The 14264-nt window shown below is 49.1% G+C and overlaps 1 protein-coding gene across 2 annotated transcripts in view; it reads left to right on the forward strand.

The window, feature by feature from the left end:
• The window catches only part of CNNM2 (cyclin and CBS domain divalent metal cation transport mediator 2), a 115247-nt gene extending 103928 nt beyond the window's left edge, over positions 1-11319 (forward strand). For both annotated transcript variants that reach the window (XM_031505272.2, XM_077784677.1), the window contains 2 exons: positions 993-1177; positions 3370-11319. In XM_031505272.2, the coding sequence (XP_031361132.1) occupies positions 993-1177; positions 3370-3579 (395 nt within the window). In that variant the 3' untranslated portion in view covers positions 3580-11319. The remainder of the gene's footprint in view (positions 1-992; positions 1178-3369) is intronic.
• Positions 11320-14264: the final 2945 nt, after the last annotated feature.

The following is a 14264-nucleotide window of genomic DNA, read 5'->3' on the forward strand; positions in this document are numbered from 1 at the left end:
TCAAGTTTGAGTTTGGGCTGGCTGAATGAGTTTTAAGTGCATTAAGATTCAAAAATTCTCTGGTCCCAAAGATAGTTCCTTGATCAGTATGTACTGTGTGTGTGCCCAGGGAGCAGCCCTTCTTCAGGAGAAAATCTCTCTTAGGATGTGTTTCTGCCCTCCTATCTTCTGGGTCATTGTGTGGGTGGAAGCCACGGATGCAGAATGTCTGTAGTGTCCCAAAAGCACGTTTGCTTTGGATAGACTTTGTCCAGTCACACTCACAGGGGACAGCTGCAAGGTCTTCAAATGAAACCCTGTGGGACTTAAAGGCCAGTGGTGGAAAATGATGTCTGTAATCGTCTCCTTTCCTGGACACAGATTTTTCTCTGTAGCATGGACTGTTTTGTCTGTGTTGCTGGCTGGCATGGAGTTTGCTTTCCTTCATTGAGGTTTTGCCACTTCAAGCACTGAGAGGAAATGCTGAAGCAATTGTCATGTGCACTGCACTCTGGTCCACTGAGGACTCTGTTACTCCTACTGAAAATGTCTGCTCTAGCTGAGGGATCAAGGCATATGTAGGTATCAGATTAAATAAAAGGGGATAAGGTTCAGGTGGGACTGACTGTGGATGAAAGTAACAATGATTAAGAAAACAAATATATTAAGCATGGTCTGACTATCCAGAGCTCCTGTAAGGGAGCCTTGGGAAGTTACCTTTCTGTGGTAGTTTCTGCTCATCAGCTGAGGCACTGTGTTCTCAGGGCATGTCTGTTGCAGCATAAACAAGTACAGGTTTGTTTAGGGCGTACTCAGTGATGTTGGCTGCCAGCTCTGGACTGAAAATGTACCATTTTTGAGGATAATTTGGTTGTTTAGCCACATATCTACTTCTGAATGGATTAATCATTTGCAGTTTATTTGTACTACATCACAATTTATTATGTCCCTTTGAAACTGGTGACTCTAAAAGTTTTCTACTTGATTTAAGAAATCTCTTGCCTGTTTCTTAGCTGAAAACAAGTCTCCACCTCGGCCCTGTGGCTTGAATCACTCAGACTCTTTAAACCGGAGCGATCGCATCGACGCCGTGACCCCAACGTTGGGGAGCAGCAACAACCAGCTGAATGCCTCCTTCCTCCAAGTGTATGTTCCAGACTACTCAGTGAAAGCCCTCACAGACATTCAGTTTGTCAAGGTAGGAAAAAAGCTAGAAAGACCCCACTGGAAAGTCGGGCTTGGCTGGTAGGATGGAGAACCTGGGGAAGGGAGTTCCATCTAAATTCTTCTGTGAGTAAATGGCTTTGTGAAAGCAGCTGTTTAAAATTACTTTAAACTACTTTTTTTCCAATATCTGCTGTCCACTGATTTGTCTTCACTGTTCTTCTCATTTGGACTTGTAAGTAGGCTGGTCACATAATTTTCTGGATTTCAGGTCCTTTGAGGAAATATTATAGAAAATAACCTCTCTCCTTTTAGTCAAACCTATCCTCATGAAGTTTTGGACCCATCTGAAATGGATACCCTTCATTATCAGACTATTCTTTTCTAAAGGATGAGACATTTCTGTTGGTTGCAGTTTTTATTCATTTCTGATTTTGGTTTCAGTTTGGGGTTCTTGATCTAACTTTCCGGCTTGCCATCCTTCTGCTTGGAGAAGTCTTGGACATTTCTCTTTATCTTAACTTCACATGTATTAGGCTCATGTCTCATACTACCAGTGAGTTGCTGCATGAAGTACAGCTCTGTCCCCCAGCATGGAGCATCCCACGCTGAAATGTGTGCGAGTCCTGTGGGAGAGGAAATCTAACTGAGCTGAGGAACAGCTAATGCTGGCAGCAATTCCAGCCCAGCTGGGAGTCCAGGGAGGCTGATGTCCCATGGCCAGAAGTTGACATTGATGCTTTTCTTAAATTAAGTGCATGTTCACAGTTCATTTGTATGCAACTCAAGTGATTTGTGAACTTAACTTCTGTTAGTTAATTCAATATTAAGAATGTGGAATAAGGTAGACGTACTAGAATGCTAAACTGAGTATTCTGTAGCCAAATTTTAAAAGGAGAGTAATGTCTTGCTGTCAGAACTTTGAGATGCAAGCATACTGGTCAATCCTTCAAGGATTACCTCGGTAGGTGTTTATCACTGGACAATTGATTCTCACTACAGATTTCAGTGGCTAATCTGCTGTACAGAGCAGCTGCTCACCCTGTGCTGGTTTATGTGACGTCCTTCCAAATCTCACTGTGTTCATACTGAGGCTAATGAATGTTAAACTGTCCTGGTATCTTTGCAGACAGACTTGAACACCTCTCTTTGCATCACTCTGCTTTACACATAGGTCAGAGTATTCAACATTAGTGTTTTCACTGTGCCACATGGTCATACATTCAATTAATACCTTGTAAAACCAAGACTGTGACCTGATCATGCATGTTTGGATTTTGTTTTTGGAGTTGTGACCTGGGCCATCTGACTCTGTCCATTTCCAGTCCCTTTCTTGTGTTGCTACTGAAATTTACAGTTTTCTAAATATCATTCCATCTCTTCCACCTTCCTGCCTGCCAAGATCACCCACTGCTGTGGGCTCATGGGGCTGCCAGTGCACATGTATCCTGCTGCCTGTCCTGGCTGAGAAAGTTGGCCTGGAGGAGTTCACAGGGCTGGGTGCTCGTGGCTCCAGGAGGATTCTGCCCTCCACCACCATGTGCAGATGCACGGGGACTATGGGCTTCCCTGTCCCTGAGGCATCATGAGCAGTGACACTCTGTGCTCTAGGCCAGCTCTTGTCATCACTGTTCTGCTGAGTGCAGACAGCTCTTGCAGAGACTCCTGGAACACATCATGGGTTGCTAATTTGGACTCAAGTCTACGGGAATTCTAGTGTTTTCTAGACTCAAATGTCTTTATGTATAACACTGTAGCTCCTGCTATGTTTGCTGGCCTAGAGAAGAGCAGGAATGCTTGTATTCTATACTTGCACTATAGAGCTGGCTTGGCTCTATAGAGACACTTAGAGCCTCACCAGAAGCTCACTGAAGTTGGGAGAAAGACTTCACTGATCTCTGGTTCTGGTCCTAAAGGTGTGCATGGTTGGAGGGAAATGGAGGTCTGATTTAAAAATCTCTGCATAGGAATAAATCCCTGCCTTTGAACAGCATGGTGATTGCACAGCACTGTTCTTCCACCCTCCCTGGAAATGTCACCATGCTGTGGGTGTTGAGCTGGGATGCTCTAGGCTGGCAAAGTGCAGGGATGTTTTATGGAAACAGGTAAAGAGGGGTTGTAGTGTGGTGATCTGGAAAGGGAGGAAACTTTATCTTCTCAGTGTGCTCCACAGGAGGCATAGAAGTGTGACTGACTTCTTTTGTTTCTTCCCTGTTCTTGGAGCAGATCTCGAGACAGCAGTACCAAAATGCCCTGATGGCATCCCGGATGGACAAAACACCTCAGTCCTCGGACAGTGAAAACACTAAAATCGAACTGACTCTTACGGAGCTGCATGATGGTTTGCCAGACGAGACAGCAAACCTGCTGAACGAACAGAACTGTGTGACTCACAACAAGCCCAACCACAGTATGCACAGTGAAGGAGCCATCTAGGAGCTGACTCCCCTCAACCCACCCATCCCATCTCCTCAGCAGGACCAGCCCTCGCTCCTTCCTGCCTCCTCCCCGAGTGTGAACACCGTTAGTGTGTGCTTGCAACACTGCTGCATCCAGTGTTCTGAGACCAAAGACTTTTGCGTCCGTTCTGGGAGCAGAAGAGGAAGAAACAGGAAGAAAGGAGCAAAGAGCAAGAGAGACTAAAGACCCAAATGTAATTTGGGAATGGTGAGCCACCCTTGAGAATGATGAAAATTCTTCTTGCAAAGTAGAATTACGTTTATTTTTTATCTGTACTTTTGATCTTTGTTGGGTTTTTCCTCCTCAAACACATATGGGGAAGTTTAAAAGCTCCTCCGTTATTTTTTCAAGAGAGATCATGTTTTTAAAAAGTGTTTTGCAGAGTTTTAAATTGTGTCTGTCCCTCATGAACCTCAAATGGGCTCTGTCATGGTTTTGTGAATTGGCTCCAATGTCCTTAGGCCTCTTCTCACCCCTTTGTGGTCCTTTTTGTTACCCTGTTGAAAAAGTTAGTAACTGGTACTTGTATGTTATTTGTGTCTTAAAAAGGAGCAAGCCTCAAGGAACCTCTGCTTTCAGCCACCTGGAGGACCAAGAGATGAGGATTATTACATTCTTGCAGTTAATTTTCAGGGAAGGAGTGGTTACTTTGGTATTTAGTAATGTTTCAAATTTCAGAAAGTTTCTTTGTTAAACAGACAAAAGCATTGTTACACTTACAGTTTTGCAACCTCCACAACCTTTGTGTATGTTGAAGATGATACTGGGGGGAAGGAATTAATTAGCAAAACTGCAGTCTCATGGAATGAAAGCTGGGTGTGATATGCCATAGTGAAGTAACTGGGTGACTTTTCATTTTTGTTCCTGACAATTGCATGGTGAAGGAATGTGTGTGCCCTGAGCTGCCAAGTCTTTAAACACTCCCGTGCTGTAGCGGTCTGTGCACCGTTAGCATGGCCAGAGCAGATGGTGCAGCCTTTGCTGAGTATCAGAACATCAGTCCCTGTCCCCCCTGTAATCTCTAATATTGAAGATGCTGCTACAATTACAGCCAAAGTACATGCTCCAGGTGACAGTAAACCTCTGCCAGTGCAAGGATGGGCGCTGCTGAGGAACCAGAACCATCCTCTCCTCTCCAAGAGCTGACAAAACTTTCTAGACGCGAGTGTTTTGCACTTCAGGGATTCAGAGAGGTTCATTTCACATTCATTCCTTTGAGTGGATTCAGTGCATTTCCTTCTCTCTTGCCCCTTTTAACAGCCATTGTAGCGATTACCAAGGTAGCAGAGCAGAGAGCCTCCTGCCCAGCTGCCACCGGTGCATGGCAACAGCTGCCTTGGGCAGCAGAAACCAATTCCTCCACCCCAAAAACCTGGATGCAGACTGGGTGCCAGCAAGAGGCACTCTATGGCAGTTGTGCGTCACCCATTTCCACAGATGGAGTCTAAGTTCTCAAATTAATGAAAAAAGAGAGTTGTCCCCCCCAGTCCTCTCCCCTTCCAATTCTGTCTCAAACAAAATGTGAATATCACTATCTGGATTGATAAATCAGGCTTTGTGCTTTCTCTGCTTCAAGACCCTATTATGGCCCCTGGCTGTGTAGCATTTCCCTTTCTTTACACGTGGATAATCTCTTTGGGGACATCCAAAGGAGCCCCCAGCCCCAAATGCAACTGCCAGAGCTCTCTGTGCCTGCAGGCCTGCCCCATCTCTCCTCCTCATGGGCTGTGGAAGGCACTCGCTGCAAGTTCCCATGGTCTGTCTGTGTGACTGGTGGCTGGAAAGGTGCAATATTCCATTGCAGGATCTCCCCGTGGGAATTGGAGTGTGTGGTATCAGAGCCAATTGGGCTTGCCTGTCTCCCTCCTCCTCCTCTCTCTTCCAGTTTCATAAAGCAGCCCTAATTTTTGCTGTCCATCCTGATGGGAACCACCCATGAGGATGAAATCTCCCTGCAATGGGCATAGAAATTGCACAATATCCAACCTGTGCAGCCAGTGAGGAGGAAACAGGCTCTCCAAAGCCTTGCTCTCACATGTAGCTTTTTGACTTCTTCCCATCCAAAAGTGTTTCCTTAGCTTCCATCCCACCCTTGCTCTGATGTGCACCAGCACTGCTGAGAGCACATGGCTTGACAGCAGCATGGGCTGACCTAAGCCTTGTGCCTTCCCAGAGAGCTGCCAATATTGCACCTTTCTCACAGAGCAAAATGTCCAGATGTTACAGCGTTTGTCCTTGGTAAGGGACTCATCTCGACAGTTTTTATCTAGTGTTGCTGAATGTAAAAGTTTGTTGGAAATGTTTGACACAGTGGTGAACTTGAGATGCAGTATCCGTTTTGTCAAACCTGCCTAAGGAGGGAAGGCTCAAGTCAAGGCAGCTCTCTCTAGGAGGAGGTTGCTCACTGGATCTGACTTCTGCTTCTTATGGCAGGTTAAGGATTTGTTTCATGTCTGTTTCCCTTTGAAAAAAAAAAAAAAAAAGAAAAAGAAAAAAAAACGCCAGTTTTTCCAACCAAAGCCATGTGATCCCAAAGCAAATACCTCCTGCTTCTGCCCATGCTGCACATGTTCGAAAATTGGCAGGCGATTTTTGCATGACTGTTTTTCATCATTTGTATAGATCAAATAATGGAAAGTGAAGTAATTTCACTTAATTTCCATAAAAATAGTTGATTATAGATGCGTTTAATATGGAAAATACATACCTGACCCAGAGAGGTTAGGAGCTGCTACTTCTAATTAGCTTGAAGAACAAAGCATGGTCCTCTCCCTGGAGGGGAAAAAAATCCCGTCTCCCTGTTCTCAGGGTATTTACAGTTTTACTGTTTAACAAATGTGAGGGGTTCCCAGCCCTCCTGGTGGGAACTATCACAGCAGAGGAGCCCCGTGCCCAGCTCAGGATCCCTCTGAGCATTAGGACAGCATTTGCCGATGCCAGGGCTTGGCTCTCCTGGCTGCAGTGGAGATGCCACGGCATCGGATCCATGCCCTTGCAGGGGTGTCCTGGCCGAGCAGATCTGCCCCCTCTGCCTCATGGGGTGCTTGGGTGCCGTGCTGCAGTGCCATGAGGACACACAGCAGGTCACCGCAGCGCAGGGCACCAGCTGGTGGCTTTGGGAATCGTTGGACTTGACCTCAGACCTTGGCCAGGCTTTGACTTGTAGAAAGGATACTGCATCTTCCTATGCCAACTCCTGCTGCTGCCTTTGCTCCCCTTGCCCGCCTGCCTCTGGGCGCAGGCAGCAGGGTGGATGATGGCCTGTTGGCCAGGGGAGGCTGGGAGGGCATCTAGCCATGGTTTCTACTGTCAATACAATTTTGCACAGGAGTTCTTCGAAGTGAGGTTTTCAACACTAATATCTTAAATGCACAACTGTGAATTATATCTTTTACACTTCTGTTGGTTGAATTTCCTTTAAACGAAATGAACCTGAATCTGTTGTAACTATGATTTATTTTTTTAAATTCTGTGTATTGCCAAATCTTTGTAAAGAGTGAAGGAATGTTCTTGCTTTCCAGTGAGAATCTTTCTCCAAATGAGACTGACTCTGGTGGTGTGGAGATCATATGAAGCACATTAGTTCTGAGAGGAGAGGGGCTCGGTGGGGGGCTTAGCAAACCAGCCTCAGCCACTCTATGCCACAAGCTCAGACCCTTTGGAGTTTACAAAGTGTTTTTTGTATTCCCAGCTTGTCCACTCCCTGAAATCCCAGTGCAGCTGGAGACTGCTGCCCTGGAGGAGCTCTGGATGGGGTTATACCACAGTGGGATGAGGAATGCTGGCAGGGTGTCCGGACTGGCTGGTGGGCAGGGGCCCCAAAGCTGGTGTGGCAGGAAAAGGTGCTTCCCCCATCCAGATGCACCAGGAGAGCAAGCTCCACAGGGCAGATCCCTCTGCTCACCACTTCTGCTTCAGACCTGTGTCATGTATAGTTCCCTCTCATGTTCTTTTTGCCCCTGTAATCTCCTGCTCCAGACTACACAGGAATGGGATGGTTGTTGAGTCCTGTGCAGGGGCAGCTGGAGCTGGCTGCTGAAGGTGTGCAGATTGGGCCTGTTGCAGGAAGGGTTAGCCACTCATTCACATTGTGCTCGCGTTTGTGTTCCTCCTCTCTTCTCCCGGACTCACTTCCCTTTTCCTCACCCTCACTGGGGTTTTCTTTGCTTGTTTTTCTTTTCTTTAAGTGCCTTTTTGTGTGGGTGTAGCTGGCAAGAGTAGGAGTCTCAGTGTATGGCCCTTTGCTCTCAGACCTGGAGAAAGCTCGGGGTGGCGGGGCGAGTTGCCCCAATGGCCCACACACATCACCCATTGCCACTTCTCAGCCTTCAAGGACCAGCTTGGATGAGGATGAGATTTGACACTGGTGGTGTCAGGCTCTGGTTCAAATCAGCCCAAAGAAAACCAAAGAGGTAGCTTTGTGTGAGGGGCTGCTTGGGCAGCGGTGGTGCTTCCTGTGATCTCTGCAGAGCTCAGCCAAGGGGTGTGAGGGGGCCAATGGCAAAGAGCAGCCCTTTCCTCCTCACGAGCATCCTGCGTAAGTATCCTACATGATGGAGAGCACAGCCACATTCTCCAGAACCCCTTGGAACATGCATCTTCCTTGTGCAGAATTATGTTCTCTATAGAAATCATTCCCACATGAAAGATGTACCATATTTTATACAATATCTAATACACACATCTGTGGTTTTCAATCTAGTATCTGTGTACCAGTTGTCAAGTTATGCATTGTCTGGATTACCAATACAAAACTGGGGCTGGGGGTGGGAAAGATGCTGCAGAGTACCTCTTGTGATGCTGACTTGAGGCTTCATCCCAAAGGTGCCCACCCAGCACTGAGGGTTCCTTGTGTCCACACTGTGCCCTGTCCCAAGACAAGAACCCTGGCTGTGGTGTGGTACAGCCCAGATGTGCTGGCCATCCCACCACCTGGCTCTACACTGGGGCTCTACACAGACCCAAAGAAGCACCTGTTCCCTGGATACTGAGGGTTGGTTTGGCCCAGCAGTGAAGTGATGATCTTAACCAACACAACCGGGCATCTTCCCATGGCATGGATGGGTGAGCAACCTTCATCTGACTTAGCCAGCTGGGAGGACAGGCTCTGCACCACAGGCTGGGCTGGGCAGCCACCCTCATCCCTGCATTTGGTCCATCAGCTGCAGGTCTCTTGTTAGTGTGATGTCTGTGGTGATTCTGGCCTCACTCCTATGTGTGAGCAGCACAGGGGACCTGGACCTCCATGGCTTCATGCAGAGCCACTTCAACAAGCCAAGCTTATGTCCTGGAGCCTCGCTTCATGCTGGGTTGTATTCCTCTGGGGTCAGTCTCAGGGCTGCATCCAGATGAAGAGATGTTGTTGCTGTGGGTGCAAGGTGGTACAGTTTTGCTTTTCCATCTAGTGTGTGCATATTTTCCTGAGCTTCAGGGCTGGAAAGGGGTTGCTGGAAAGCTGCCTTCAGTCATTGGCATGGTACAGGTGGCAGAGTTGTTTCATAGGTTGGTAGCACTGAATTCAAAGTGATGTTTTATTGTTGTTATCCTGAGGTCAGACTCTATAGCAGTTCTTCATGTTGGAAATACGGTACTCAAAGCTGCTGGTCTTCTGTCTCTAGCTGAAAATTATCATTCTTCTCTCAGGTTTTGCCCTTGGGCTCTGTTTTCCTCTGAGCAGCGCTGATCACTAGGATCCTGCAGCAGATGGTGCCCTGGCTGCTTTTGCTCCTTCAGTGCAGATTTCTGGCCAAGGAAGTGCTTGGTGTTTGATCCTGCCCCAGGAGCAGAGGTTTGGCTGGACTTGGTAGAATGGTCTGTCATGGAACCAGGCTAGAGGTTTGTCAGCTGTTGTGAGCCTGAAACATGCAAAGGCTGCAGGTGGCTCCAATGCTCCAGGAGTGGATTTGATTTCTTTGTTGTCTTCTCCTCTAAAAAGCAGCGTGGCAGTTGGTTGGTAGCAGGATTTATTGGGGAAGAAGGGTTTGTCCCAGCATTCGATGCTTGGTGTAGCAGTCTAGCATCCCTTCTCAACTGTTTGCTGATCACAGAGCTTTATAATAGAAGGTGGTGTTTTGTCCTCTGGGCATCACTGTTGAACCAAATGGTTCCAAATACAACCGAAAAACTAGTTGGTGTCAGATGCCTTTTAGTTGGAAGTGCCAATATGGAATGCATGTCCCAGAGATCACTGTGCGAGAGTGAGGGGTTCCTGATGAGCTCCTCTGCTCAGAAGTGACAAACTGGCCAGGCCTAGATCAGCTCTAGAGTTATTCCTGCTTTAGTCTCAGGTCCAGCTGGCTGGGCTGGCGGGTTGTCACCCAGGGTACGTGCTCTGTCTATCTGCATTGTGCTGGCTTGGATTCAGCAGTGTGGCTGCTGTGACAGCTGTGTTCACATCAGCCACAGCTGCTCCTCTGCTTCACTTGCTGGGCTTTAACTGAGTGTTCAGAAAGGTGAGAAGGAGGAGCAGCAGTCAGGAACGGGCCATGCTGCAGCCATTCTGTCTTCATTTCTCACACTGAGAGTAGGAGATGCTGCTCAAAGGACTCTGCCTTCCTCGGAGATCACATGGAATTTGGAGAGTTGAATCCTACCAGGACCCCAGCAGCAGTGCTGTGGTCCCATTTGATCCACGTTCTCCTGAGCACAAGGGTGGCTTACCAGTAGTTCAGGGTCAGGCCCTGCTGAGGGACTTCAGAGCTCTTGGCATGTTTTTTTCTCCAGCAGAGCCAGCCTTGACACCTGAATCACTGGGCAGGTGCCTGGATGCCAAACACAGTGACTCTGCAACCCCAAATACTTGAGATGTGTTCCTGGAAGCCATGAGCAGCTGGTGCTCAGCAGCCAGAGGTCTCACACCAAACCTTTCTCCTTCCTGGCTGCCCCAAGCCCTGTCCTGGCTGCTGCTGGCTCGGCCTTGGTCCCCCCATTCCAGAGCATGGTGGCTCTCCCTTTGCAGTGCATTTTCATGGCTGTCTGATCCCACTCCAGCCAGCTCTTCCCTGTGTCTTATTTGCCATCATATGTGGTCTTTGCAAATTGTATCATATTGTACATGACTTCGGGTTTCCAGAGTTGTAGTATTCTGACTACAGTATTTCTGTGTGTGTACATAAACCTGAATAAGCACAACTGAAATCCTGAATGAAGTGTATACGTTTCATATACTGATTGTCATACAAATTAATTTTATAATTATTCCAATTTTGTTGTAGATTTCCAATCTTTCCTATTTATTTTGTACCAGATTTATTTGTATATTTTGTGATTTTGTTTTAAAGCATTTTGTTTATTTCTGTTCTTTTTAGATAAATGATGATTTTTTTTTTTTCTGTTGAACATTCCAGTTTATGCATTTTTCCCTCCTCTATGCTTCCCCCTCATTTCCAAGGGACAGATTTTGGCATGTGGGTGGTGGGGCTGATGTTTGTGATCCTGTGCCCAGATCTCTCCTACTGGCACATTTAAGTCTTTAATCTCCACTTCAGCTGCCAAGAGCCACAGAGAGGCCGGATCTTGTTCCTTTTGAGGCAGGTGTTGCTCTTCGCTTTGGTGGGTCTGGGCCTGTAAATCCTCACTCTGGGGAGGGCTGTGCTGGTGGCTTTGCTGATCAGGGGCTGGCTGGGAAGCTGGTGGCAATGGCAAGCAGCTGACTTTTTGAAGTTCCTCAAGGGTGAGGGTCTTTTTGTTTCAGTAATAAAAAGGCGTTATTTACAACCTGCTCTCCGTAGGTCGTTTGTCTCTAGGCGCAGACGCCGCCGGGCCTGGCTGGGGGCTCCAGTGAGGGATGTGGCTGGGGATGCCGGCGCCTCCGTGGGGAGAAGTTTGGTGGAGTGAGTTGGTCCATCCCCCTGCACTTGGGTTCCCTGCCTTCTCCCCTCATGCTGGGGTTTTGGCAGTGGAGCCTGCAGCAACAGAGACATTTCTGAGCAGGAGAACCAGCCTGTGCTTAGTCCCATGCCCACCATCACTTCCAGCTCACACTGGTGGAGAAACAGCCCCTTTCCTGAGTGTCAGATACAGCCCTGCCATGTGCCCATACTGTGCTTCCCATCCCTCAGCCCCTCCCCTCTTCACAGCTGTTCCACCTGGCTGCTCTCCTTGCACCCAGCTTTCTTCATGCTGAGCTCTTGAGCTGCCAGACCCTGGGTTAGCAAGATGGGCAGCAGCTGCTCAAGCCTTGTGGGGATTTTTGCTGCACCCAGTGCAACCTCTGTGCCTGCTTCTGTGCTGCAGGATAGCCCCATCCCTCTGGACCATGATGTATCAGCAGGACAGAGAGAGTGGCAGGTCCTTGAGGACTCCTGCTCCCTTGTGTGTGCCTGTCCCTGGCAGCCAGTGGAGGGTGGTGGGATGCTACAAGCACAATGGAAGTAGAATTAATGTGAAGGCCAACTTCAGGGCTGGCTCTGGTGGTCATGAACAGCAGGAAGGAGGAGCAGGATAGAGAGAGGGCCCAGGACTTCTGGAAAGGAGGGTGTAAGAGGCCAGGTTCCTTCAGGAAGGTGGGATGGGTTTTGGCTGCTAGGTCCAGGCTGCTGTGGAAGCAGGGCAGGAGCAGTGCCCAAAGCTGTACCCAGGGCTCTGTGTCCTCAAGGCTCCAGCAGTGCCTCCTGTCATGGCCAGGCTCTGCAGCCTAGTGGCCCACAGGGCTGGTCTCCTGGAGGGAAAGGACCCTTGTGAAGGGCCAAGGTAGACCAATGGCTCTGCAGTTACAGAATTTCTTTATCCATGTTTGTCATGCTGGGGCTTCAGGCCGGAGGTTGGAATGGCTGCTGCTCAGGGACTGGCACAGGGCTTTGCACCCTCCATCATGGTCAGGCATATCCTGGTACAGAGTGCAGCTGGGCCTTGCTCTGCTGAGTGAGGAGGTGGCACAAAGGAGGAGGAGCTGGGAGCAGCTCTGATGACTGCCACCTGGTCAGAAGTGGCAGTGCCCAACACACGATGTCTGCAGGGCTGTGGCGAAGGGCAGTGAGCCCTGGGCTCCTGTCTCTGGTAGGGTTTGGTTTGTGCAGCCCCTGTGAGCCCCCTCTGGCTCCACAGAGCAGGGGAGGTGGATGTGAGGTGGTGGGGAAAGTGGGAGAAACCAGAAATCAGGTCAGTGAGAGCTCAGGACAGGGGCTGGGGCCTGTTCCCCCCATGCTCGCCTTGCTTCCACCAGGCTTTTTCTGTAGGAGACAATATTGCTGGTGGGCAAAAGCAAAGCATGTCTATGTCTGGGTTGGGGCACAGGTTGCAGAGAGAGCAGAGGAGCTTTCCCTGAGGCTCTGCAGGTTGATTGGAGACACAGGTACTGCCAGGCCACCAGCTTCTGGAAAGTGGCAGCTGGTGCAGATCAGCCACAGGCAGCTGCCTGAGGGTGTGGGCTGGAAACCTGGGCTGTGGCCATGTCCCCAGTGCCAGCCAGGGCAAGAAGCTTCACCCTGGCTCTTGGTCCATGGTTACCACAGCTTCATGGTGGAGCCAGCATGAGATGGAGAGGATGGTACAAGGCCAGGCAGTGCCTGTGCATCCGTCAGGCTTTGCCTGGTATTTTCCCACCACGAAGTGAGGGTCAAATACTTTCCATTCATTGCTCCAGCCTTGAAGACTCTTCTCCCCATCTCAGTCAGAAATAGCCCTGGGCTGGGAGTGAGCTATTTGTGGTGACCGATTGGGAAGGAGGAATGCGTGGAGCTCCCCAGACCTCCCTTTCTGCAGCCGCATGCCTCCCCCGGCTGCTGAGCTAAAGCTTAAAAAATTCAAGTAGCTATACTTGGAGAAACAAAGTTTAAACGTAACAGAGCCCAGCATGGCCTTTGGTAAAAGAGCTCGGGAACAGCTCCCTGGAACCCCTCCTGCAGCTAGTTTCACTGTGGGTACGTGTTAGCTCCTCTCCAGACCCCAAAACTGAGGTATCAGGGACTCAGTGCTTTGACGTTTTCAGCAATCCCTTAAGTGTCAGGTGCTGAGTGTTGGCCACCAGCTGTTGCCATTTAGTATTTTCTGTCTGGCAGCTTGGGCCCGGTATTGAATATCCTTCTGTGATGGTGCTGATGGGGGAACCTCCTCAGGTCTGGTTTGGTTGGCATGAGGAAGGAGTTGGTTTGTAGGGGAGGGCTGAGCTCAGCAGTGCCCAAGGCTGCCTGTCTTAGCCAGGCACAGCCTTGCGTGGCAGCACTGGCCTTCCCTGGGTATTCTTGTCTATTTAAGCTGCTTTGCAGCTCCTGGTGAGCACAGCCTTTGCTGTGCCCTGCTGCCACCCTGGCCATGTGTCTTGCAGGGGCAGAGGGGCAGGAAGTGGTCCTTGGTAATGTCTATGGGAAACAGTCCTGGCAAGAGACAGTGTTGGAGGTAGTGGCAGTGTAGGGATGTTCCCATTCCCACCATGATAAAGCTCCTCCTCACTTTCTGTTCAAGACAAAATGTTTCTCTGCCCTCCCCATGCTTTCCTGGCTGATGCAATGGTGGTAACAGAAGCCTCGTGCCTCACCATTGCTTCCTGGGGCAATGTGAGGACCAGGCATGCCCTTACTGCAAGATCCACTGTCACTGCTCCTCAGTGCTTCACATGACCAGTTCCCAAAAGATACTCTTACTGTTCCCCAGTCACCCACCCTGCTGGCACCCCACTGGCCAGTCCCATCTCTTCCCACCAACTCCAGCACAGCTCTCATCAT

The sequence above is a fragment of the Lonchura striata genome, chromosome 7, assembly GCF_046129695.1.
Source record: "Lonchura striata isolate bLonStr1 chromosome 7, bLonStr1.mat, whole genome shotgun sequence".
NCBI classification, from domain to species: Eukaryota; Metazoa; Chordata; class Aves; order Passeriformes; family Estrildidae; genus Lonchura; species Lonchura striata.